Source organism: Anastrepha obliqua, chromosome 3 (assembly GCF_027943255.1).
Source record: "Anastrepha obliqua isolate idAnaObli1 chromosome 3, idAnaObli1_1.0, whole genome shotgun sequence".
In the NCBI taxonomy this organism is placed as follows: domain Eukaryota; kingdom Metazoa; phylum Arthropoda; class Insecta; order Diptera; family Tephritidae; genus Anastrepha; species Anastrepha obliqua.
In genome coordinates this window covers 106490041-106500372 of record NC_072894.1, presented here as the reverse complement: position 1 = coordinate 106500372, position 10332 = coordinate 106490041, and the positions used below count along the sequence as shown (strand labels likewise).

Below are 10332 nucleotides of genomic sequence, written 5' to 3'. Positions count from 1 at the left end.
AGAATTAGCTGATTTTAAATCGTTTTTTTTTTTAATAACTTCATATGTTTAATTTTTTATTACGATCTTTTCGTCATTAATGTTACTTTCATACATTTCGTCTTAGATTTTTATAAATGTTAAATTAATATTACAATATTTTTTTTTTTAATAATCACTATTTAAAAGAAAAACGTCTCTTTAAACTAAACTAAAATAAACTAATGGTAATTTTTTATTAAGATGATTTGTAAATATTTATATACATATACATATGTATATATGTAAATATCTTTTGAATTTCGACTGTCAAACTTTGACCCACTACTACTGCTGTGCAGCGTTCTTGACACAATGGTATTTATTGCTTAGGCAATTTTGTTTTCGAACTTAAGACTCAAACGATTTTACAAAATAAAAATAAAAATAAAACAGTCGGCTGCAGCAATTCATCTATTCCACGGATGCGCAATTTCGCTTGAGAAAATTGAAACCAATACAAAGATTGGGTAAAATTTATATTCTTCCCATGCTGCGCATACTTTTGTCACTTTAACAATCATTTTTAAATATATCTTCGTTGTGGTCCAAATCTCGCTATATCTAACTAGAGTTGATGGCAACTCTAAAAATTGCTTAAACTGAATAAAACAAATTTATACACCTTTCAATTGGATTTACACAAGAACCTTAAGTATTGTTAGACGTATGTAAAGCGCTTTCTGCGTGTACAAATCTAAATGTAGGGAATTTGAGCTTTTCATTGCAATTATAATTTCAAATCCGTGTCGCCTTAAATTGCACATCCATACAATTAACTCTACTCACTAAGCATCTGCAGTACCTAATGACATTTAAAATAGACAAAATTGTTTACTATTTGTTTTTGTTTTTTTCTTGATTATAATAAGTTATTTAATTTGCAAAGGATGTATTGAAAATAACATTCATTTAAAATTAAACTAAACGTTAAGTTACAAATATTAAATCTAAATAAGAAAATTGCAATTTGCAAAATAAAAATTTGCCGAGTTTTTTTTTTGTTTATGTTTTAGTTTGCTAAGTGTGAGGATACAAAATGTGTTTTTGTGTTTTATCTTGCTAACTTAAGTTTCAGCGCTGCTCATGTACTTAGCATTCCTTTTGATTCGCTTTTTCACTTTCTTACTGCCGCTACAAAATTGTTCCTAACCTACAGCATTAATTGCTGTGATATCGTGCCCATGTCACTTAGCATTGGCGTTGGTGCCATTTGTTGTTGCTGCGCTGGTTGTTGCATCGTTGCAACAGCGCCGGGCAATACATTTACACCACTACCCACTGTACCCGCACTACCACTGCTGCCTCCCATTGCTGGTAAACCGCCCAATGAAACGGTACCCACACCCCCTCCACTCACACCAACAATTGCACCACCAGTACTACTGCCACCCGCCGCCGATCCAGCTGCTGTGGGCTCTGGACTGTGACTTTTCTTTTTACGTTTCTTTTCTTTTTTCCGCTTCTTGCGCTCTTTATCGTCCTCATGTCGCTTTTGCTTTTTATGTTTGCGCTCGTAGGTTTCGAGTCCAGAGGAATCTAAAACAAGAATAATGTACTTAGCTTATATTATTATATTAATTCCATAGCTCTTTATACCCATGAGCGATGTTTCTTGCGGCACAGCACCATCTTTGTGTTTGTGTTTTTTATGCTTGTTTTTGTGTTTTCGTGCAGGTGTCGTATTCAGCGCACGATACTGTTCAGGTAGCTAAAAAAGAATTTTTCGAAAAATATAAAAACACAATTCTTATACCACATGGAGTAAATGCACAAAAACAACTACTTACAGGTCCAGGATGCAGACGGAAGCCAGCTAATTGTACGGCAGTTAATGGCACCAACTCCTTGCCAACAATCGGCGGTTTTTCAATAACGCTGCGCAGTGTGCTGTTTTCCTGTGATAATTATTCAATGTGAATATAAGAAATGTATTAGCAATTATAGTTATTTGAGGAAAAAATTATGCATACCAGATTGCTTGATGTGTCGTAAATGCCGGGCAAATTGGGAAGAAAAGAAGCTAGTGACTCCTTCACTTTTTTATCTTTAAACTTGGTCAGTGTGTGGTGTAGACCATATTCGGTCATTAAGTCCTTATCACCCGTCAATTCGCCTTTGCCTAAATTGATTAATGTACTCGTTACTTTGTTTGAAATTACACAGGTAACCTCTTACTCACCTGGTGGTTCCTTCATTGAGTAGAAGGGTCCTGTCTGTATTATTGTAGGAGTTTTGCCAAGTGATATTGTAGTCTTTAGTGTACCCGATGAATCTTGTCTTGACACTACTGGTGACCGTCCACCATGTGGTGATGATTTTGGGGAATATGTTGTACTATCCATTTTGCGAAATTGATCGCCTATCATCATGTTACTGTAGTTGTTCATCATGCTGACTTCTATGGAGTAGACGAAACTACCACTTCATCAGGATGAATAAATGTTGGCACCAATATCACCAGCCACTTTGATTTGACCACAAAGTTGCCCACTTGCCAGCAACTAGAGAAATCTGTTTTAGTTCAAATTAAACTACAGATACTTTCGCAACAGTTTTAATCTAAAAATTTTCTTCCGTTACTATTCGCCCTTACTACCACTGTTGTTACTTCGTCTGCTTGGCGTTTGCCAACTTGGGCAATCAACTCTGCTGCGACGGAGTATTTTGGCCGCTATAAAGCGCCTTTCTAAGTGTCTCTTCACACACCTCCCGTATTCAAAACGCTTTGCAATTTGCTTAATCACTATTTGAATGTATTTTAATTAATTTTTGTACGTCTTTTTATGTATAAATAACAAATTTCAATTTTGCGAAAAACACACAGAAGATTTCGATTTTATCGCCATCTTGAGACTGACCAGAAAACCAATGCGAATGTCAAACTAAAATTCAACTTGTCAAAAGTGGCATACAATGGAAATATTGCGGAAAAGATAAAAGATCGTATAAAAGAGAGACAGAAAAAGTTAAAAGGAAATGAAAAGGTGCTTAACGCAGCTAAAGTACTTTCGTTATATTTCATTAAGGGTATTCTCTAAATGTTGGTAGATGCGCTAAAATTTTGAAGAATTGTTTATTTTATTTACAGGAGAACCAACAATAAATAGTTGATACGCTGAGATAATAAGTACTGGCTGCTAAGGCACTCGGCTTAAATTTTGAAGAATTATTATTCAATATTACATTTCACTTCATGAGTAATATTCAATCATTCCATACTCTCAACTGTATGTATGTATGTTATTTATGTAATATTCAGAGATTTCAGATTTCTCATATTTTCGTGGCATAACACATTTTGCATTACTTTCGATATTTAAAAACACCAGCCAGCCACATTTATTCCCCTTTAGGTACACAACGGAACCATTTTGTGTGGTTTAAGTGGCATCGTTGTCTCTATGTGCGGCTGCCAAACCTAACCTAAGTACAATATTGGCTGATTTACAAAATATATTTTGATTTTATCAAGAAGGAAAGCAAAGGGGGTCAACATTTGGAAAAATGTACTGAATAACAAAAATTTAGGTAATTAGATCAGACTCGATTCTTTATGGGGTTAGACGTAGTCAGAATTTTAAAAAAATTGGATTTTTTTTTTTCATTAATATAATTTGGATTTGGATTTTTTTTTCATTAGTATAATATCTTAAAAATATTGTGTGAATATTTGAAGTGAATACAAATATACAAATACTCTTAGAGCTATTCAACAAATAACAAAGGGCGCTCGGGCGCTCCGATATCGATAGCAAAACTTTAAATGCGTTTTTCTCAAAACTATATTTTTTGAACTGGTGATCATTGTGACTTAAAAACCACTTGGTAGATATTAATAAAATTTACACTGCTTTAAAAAAAAAATTAAAAAACTCGTGCTTGATCGAAGAACTTTTTTTTCAAAAATTTCGAATTTTTTTACACTTATAATTGTCGGTTTTTTTCTCGAAAATCTGAAAAATACTTCCTGATGCCGCTATATTGTTCATTTTGAAAAGAAAATCTTCTCTTGTCCAATTGATTTTAGATGAATACCCAAGGACTTGTGGTGATCACAGCAAAGGACTTCTGAAGAAACGGGCTCCACACAAACAGCGATAACTTTTACAATTATTAATGGTTTTTTTTTTTAATTTTGCTAAATTCAAGTCGAAACATGATGTATTAATGCTATTTTTTTATTTTTGTAAAATAAAACAATTGGTTAGCAAAAAAAAAAAAATTTGAAAATCATCATTTCTCGGGCCTCTGACTACCCCTAACCCCTTATCCGATTTTCATTTTGATCTCATGGTCTTTTGTACTCTCTACTCATCACAGTACCTCATCCAGACCCAGTTCCCTTGCTAAACTCAGGATAGATCTGGGTTGGTGCCTTTCTTCAGGCTGCAGTTGGCCAAAAGATGTTTCAACCTTCCCGCGTTGTAGCGCTGCATTCCAGGTGAAGGTGCATTGGAGTCTCCTGAGATTGTTCGCAGAAACAACACGAGTCCGTAGACCAAATGCGGATCATGTGTAGATGACTTCGAAGTTTGCAGTGGCCCTGGGGGTCTGTGCGAATGCCCATGAGCATTCTTAGCTTATCCTTGGTGAGAGCTATGAGTTTTTTAACTTGATTGTACCCTCCCAGTAAGAATTTCTCCTGGCATAAACCCATAGTTTGTTGCCAGCGAACCTCCCTCAGTCCTAGCTCTTCACTCCTAAGCTTCTCCTTGGTAGTGTGTTGCCCCATAGCAAGGAATGGCTCGGCTCCTGTTAAATGCGGGGCCGCAGCCTCTCTCACCAATGCGTCCGCAATTTCGTTCCCAGTTATTACCCTGTGTCCTGGGATCCAAATTAGCCAGATAGACCAGTGAGGTTTTAATCTCACAGGACGATAAGGCCATGAGTGCCGCCTGACTGTCGTTCAGAATGGCAGCTCGCTCACTCCTGAAGTGTCTGTCTAAGTTTAACTCTGCACATAGACAGATGGCATACATCTCCGCTTGGAAGATGCTTTGAAAACTCATCGGCACAGACCGCTTGGTGCTGGAGTCGTAAATTGGAGCGCCTATGCCTTCTGGGGTCTTCGAGTCATCTGTGTAACAGTGCAGGCTACACTTCTGGAGTTTCTTTTCAAATGCAGGTCTAGGTCTGTTTATACTCGTATATTGTATTTAGATTGAAATATTTTTGTTGATTTTGAAAAAGGAAGAAAATTTGTAATCGGGTTATGTATTAACAAGGTGCTTTCCTTAAAGGTGGTGACACTATACCGACAGCACTGTTCTGTACGTTTTTTGACAATCAAAACAGCAAAGTATTGAGAAACTAGAAAGCAAATAATGAATTCGGCTTGTTTCATTCTGAGCTGACAGCCACATGGACACGGCGAAAGAAAAAAAAACAACTCAGCTGATTTACCAACACCATCTTTAATAGATTTGCCTTGGTATTTAATAATAGATTGATATATAACAACATCAGCGTGACATATGACAAAGTTTTGACTTTGTATAAACTTAAAGGAATTAAACAAGTTCTTGTAAAAACGTCAAGCTTTCCTTGTGACCCATTGAATTTGGTATAATAAAAGGCTAGCTTAAAGTGGCTCAAAATTTTTATTAATTTTTGATATTGTTTTTTTTTTTTGTTTTGTTGACAAAAACAACACTATCATCCTAATCAAATAGTTTAGTGTGTCTTAACGATCTTCTATGGTTTATTAGATAAAATTCGCTTTCAATATATTGAAAATTTAATGGTCTCTTATGTTGATAATCTAATTTTACTACACTTTTTAATATGAAATATTGTAAATTTGTATTTTAGTTCTGAATTTATATCTTAAATGTCTGTTCTGAATTTTGTTAGACATTAATAAATAAAATAAATTAAAAATAATATAAAAAAATTTGCTTAAAACCAACTTTAGTACCAATTTGCGGTGGGCTTTAGTTTAAATCCGATTCTATGCTAAAAACAAAGCCCTATTTCGACTATGTTTAATATAAACTATTGCTTTTCTTAAACTTCTGTTTTATAAATGCATATAAAACCGCCTTATTTTCGATTATGATTACGCGCGTACGTGTGCAACGAACTGAACGTTTTTATACTCGTTCTTGTCGTTTCTGTCCTTATTTAACATTCACTTTCTGACGTTTTGCTTTGTATATTATTTCTTGACTTTTGCTCGCTGCTAAATCTACCAACTTATCTGCCTATCACCGGAGGAATTTCTCGCTTGTTAGAAGTAGAAATTGGTCTTTAGCCATTTATCAAAAGATAATACATTTTAGAAATCTTTGAAAAATGCAGTGCACACTACGTAATACCATCGCGACAGTTATTAAGGTGAGATAATTAATAATAAAACGGCGAAAAGTGAATGTACAGAGTAGTGAATTGTGCAAACTTAAGTGAATTGGATTATTGGCAATTTTGTGGTTATGCAATTCATCAAAATTAACCTATTGCCGGATTTGAGGTGTAAGCCTGTTTTGCTTAAAAACTGAACAGTTATATTAGAAGTGAAACCATGGATTCTCTTCAATTTCACGTTTTTAATACTCAATTGCTAAAATCTTGAAATAATCAAAAGGCGCTGTACTTGGTCGTTGTCGTTGGCAGCGCAGGCGTGCGAATATCTAAAATGCACACCAACTCTCTTTTGAGTGGATACAATAAAAAAAGAACAAAATATCTGTAACAAACTTGATGGATGCATGAAAGTCTAGTGCAGTTGGCTATTAGTTCAGAAATAAGTTGAGTTAGTTTATATTATCATATGGAATTTACCAACGACTGTCAACTTTGACATTTTGAATCTACTTAATGGTATGATTAAATAATTCGGCTTCTATGTGACGTGATTTTTTGCTGATAAGCGAAATCACGACAGACAGCGAATGTCCCTTAAAAATTTGCATACCCATACGTATGTGTGTATGTATGTATATGCCCAAATGTATATTGTAGTTGTGTCCAAGTTAGTCACTTAATTACAGCGTCGCTAATCGATGTGCAGATATTTGATGATGACCTCGTGATGCTTAGGTTTAATTGTTTTTTGTTATCTCTTACAGACGCCTTTGCGTACGAATGGCGCTATATTGGGCGCGCTAAATGGCCGCTTCTACTCGAGCACGCATGAGGCTGATTTAGTGGTGATCGGTTCTGGCCCAGGCGGTTATGTGGCTGCTATCAAGGCCGCCCAGTTGGGCTTGAAAGTACGTACTGTTATTTTATTTATCAACTTAGCTATTAAATATTACTTTGTTTTTATTTTCATTTTTATTACTCCAGACCGTGAGCGTTGAGAAAAATCCCACTCTGGGTGGTACCTGCCTTAATGTCGGTTGCATTCCCTCGAAAGCATTGTTAAACAATTCGCATTACTATCACTTGGCCCACTCTGGTGATTTGGCCAATCGTGGCATAAATTGTGGCAGTGTTTCTTTGGATTTGGACAAGCTCATGCAGCAAAAAGTGAACGCTGTCAAGGCGCTTACTGGTGGCATTGCGCAATTGTTCAAGAAGAACAAGGTGACTCAGCTGACCGGGCTTGGTAGTATAGTCAATCCAAATGAGGTGCAAGTGACAAAAGATGATGGCAGCATCGAGACTGTAAAAACGCAAAACATTATGATTGCCACTGGCAGTGAAGTTACGCCATTCCCTGGTATTGAGGTGTGTACTGACAAAAAATATCTAATACTCAATCTCCTTGCATACCAACTATTTCCATTAGATCGACGAGGACGTCATCGTTTCAAGCACAGGTGCCCTCTCACTCAAGCAGGTTCCCCAGAAGATGGTGGTCATTGGTGCAGGCGTTATCGGTCTGGAATTGGGCTCTGTATGGTCACGTTTAGGTGCTGAAGTAACTGCTGTGGAATTCATGGATACCATCGGCGGTGCTGGTATTGACACTGAAGTATCAAAGACTTTCCAGAAAGTGCTTGTCAAACAAGGCTTGAAATTCTTGTTGGGCACTAAAGTTATGGCAGCAACACGCAGTGGTAACGAAGTGACTGTCTCCGTTGAAAACGCAAAGTCCGGTGAGAAGCAAGACATATCTTGCGATGCGTTGTTGGTGAGCGTTGGCCGTCGTCCATATACCGAAGGTCTTGGCCTAGACGCGGTCGGTATCGTGAAAGATGACAAGGGACGTATCCCAGTGAATGCCAATTTCCAAACCATTGTACCTAACATTTATGCCATCGGCGATTGCATTCATGGCCCTATGTTGGCACACAAGGCCGAAGATGAGGGCATTATTTGTGTAGAGGGCATTCTTGGTGGTCATGTGCACATCGATTACAATTGTGTGCCCAGTGTAGTGTACACACATCCCGAAGTCGCGTGGGTGGGTAAATCTGAGGAGCAACTGAAGCAAGAAGGCGTCGAATATAAAGTTGGTAAATTCCCATTTTTGGCTAACTCGCGCGCTAAGACCAATAACGAGACAGATGGTTTCGTTAAGGTGTTGGCAGATAAGTCTACCGATCGCGTTTTAGGTACACACATCATTGGACCCGTAAGTTAATATTTTGTTTGTTTGCCATTTAATTTCGTTTAATATTTTATTTTCTCACACAGAATGCCGGTGAACTGATCAACGAAGCTGTGTTGGCGATGGAATATGGTGCTGCTGCTGAAGACGTTGCTCGAGTTTGCCATGCACATCCAGTAAGTTTCAGAAACTATTCATTAGGTTTCAATTACATAATTATTAATTATTTTATTTTATTTTATCTTTGCAGACCTGCGCCGAAGCTCTGAGAGAAGCGAATGTTGCGGCCGCCTTTGGCAAGCCCATCAACTTTTAATCATAGTCAGTGCTAAGTTAGCGAAGCAATAATCATCACTTAATAATTTTACATTTAGCTAAACACACTCTGCCTTTAATTTCGTCTAAATTTATTTATGAATTATGATAAAAAGTCGCAAAAAATTGTGATTTCTCTGCGTTGTAGGTGTTGTCTCAAAGAGCCTTTCATCTCTTGCAATGTACATCATCTTTGCACACTTGCGGATTTATGGCTGCCCTGGGTGAAATAGGAGTTTAACTAATTACTAATCCTTTACGAAGGAGATCATTTAATGGATGTACACAAATGTAATATTTAACGGAAAATGCGAAACAGTTGCGAAACTTAACGGTTTTAGTATAGAAAAGGATAAATTTTAAAATAAAAAAAATCGAGTATTTTGTGCGAGAATAAATGAAGAGTATTGAATTTTGCCATAGAATGGATGTATTTCAAGACTTAGTATTAGCCGCTGTAGCCGAATGGGCTGGTGCGCGACTACCATTCGGAATTCACAGAGAGAACGTCGGCTCGAATCAAACATTTTTCTAATAGCGGTCGCCCCTCGGCAGGCAATGGCAAACCTCCGAGTGTATTTCTACCATGAAAAAGCTCCTCATAAAAATATTATATCTGCCGTTCGGAGTCGGCTTGAAACTGTAGGTCCCTCCAATTGTGGAACAACATCAAGGCGCACACCACAAATACGAGGAGGAGCTCGGCCAAACACCCAAAAAAGGGTGTACGCGCCAATTATATATATATATATATTAAGAAAAATATTTATTTGGAAAGAAAAAAAAATCGAGTTTTTGAAAATTCAAACCTCTTAAGTAGGTTGCGAGCGTGCCCACTGTACCCACCCTTCTTTACTCAGCCATTTATAAGTCGGCGCTTCAAAAGTGTTGTCATCGATTCATATTCCAGTTTTCAACTGTCACTTTTGCTGTATTACGATGATGTCTCGAAATTCAATAGTTCAATGAACGTGATAGCCATATGAAAGTGCTCTTTTATTATTTTTTTTTTGATAAACCACATTTTTTTTTTAATTATTTGGTTTGCTTCCTGAATTCCTACAATTCAATGCATTGGCATTGCGAGTTGTTGTTGTTGTAGCTGCATACACATTCTCCATGCATATACGAGGAATGCTGCTACAGTGACAGTCCTTGACTGGATATAAATCCGGGTCGTTCCGATTACGTAGAACCGACTGTCGTGGGAACGTGGCAATGCGAGTATTGTCTCCAAGTTTAGAATGAAAACCCATTTGCTGCGCCTTGATTGCGAGTATAACTTATAAAAATATTAAAAAAAATAAAAATATGAAAAATAATAAAATATAAAAAATAATAAAAATATAAAAAATGATAAAAATATTATATAAAAAATAAGAAAAATTATAATTTTTTCATATTAATTTCAGTTGTTTACTATTTCAACTCAATAATTCCTCAATTTTACGCACCGAAAATCTTCCCTGCCATTATACGGCAACACTAACTGTCATCAG

The 10332-nt window shown here is 36.6% G+C and overlaps 2 protein-coding genes across 2 annotated transcripts; one reads left to right on the top strand and one right to left on the bottom strand.

The window, feature by feature from the left end:
- Positions 1 to 177: 177 nt before the first annotated feature.
- On the bottom strand, positions 178 to 2954 carry LOC129240082 (mediator of RNA polymerase II transcription subunit 19). Its single transcript, XM_054875567.1, has 5 exons — positions 2201 to 2954; positions 1992 to 2140; positions 1809 to 1916; positions 1618 to 1729; positions 178 to 1557 (listed from the first exon to the last, which is right to left on the bottom strand). Exons 1-5 carry the CDS (start codon positions 2409 to 2411, stop codon positions 1172 to 1174), a joined length of 966 nt encoding a protein of 321 aa, XP_054731542.1. The 5' UTR covers positions 2412 to 2954; the 3' UTR covers positions 178 to 1171.
- Positions 2955 to 6193: 3239 nt separating this feature from the next.
- Positions 6194 to 9231, top strand: LOC129241305 (dihydrolipoyl dehydrogenase, mitochondrial). Its single transcript, XM_054877555.1, has 6 exons — positions 6194 to 6357; positions 7089 to 7232; positions 7309 to 7692; positions 7754 to 8542; positions 8605 to 8694; positions 8769 to 9231. The coding sequence occupies exons 1-6, from the start codon at positions 6316 to 6318 to the stop codon at positions 8832 to 8834; spliced, it is 1515 nt and encodes a 504-aa protein (XP_054733530.1). The 5' UTR covers positions 6194 to 6315; the 3' UTR covers positions 8835 to 9231.
- Positions 9232 to 10332: the final 1101 nt, after the last annotated feature.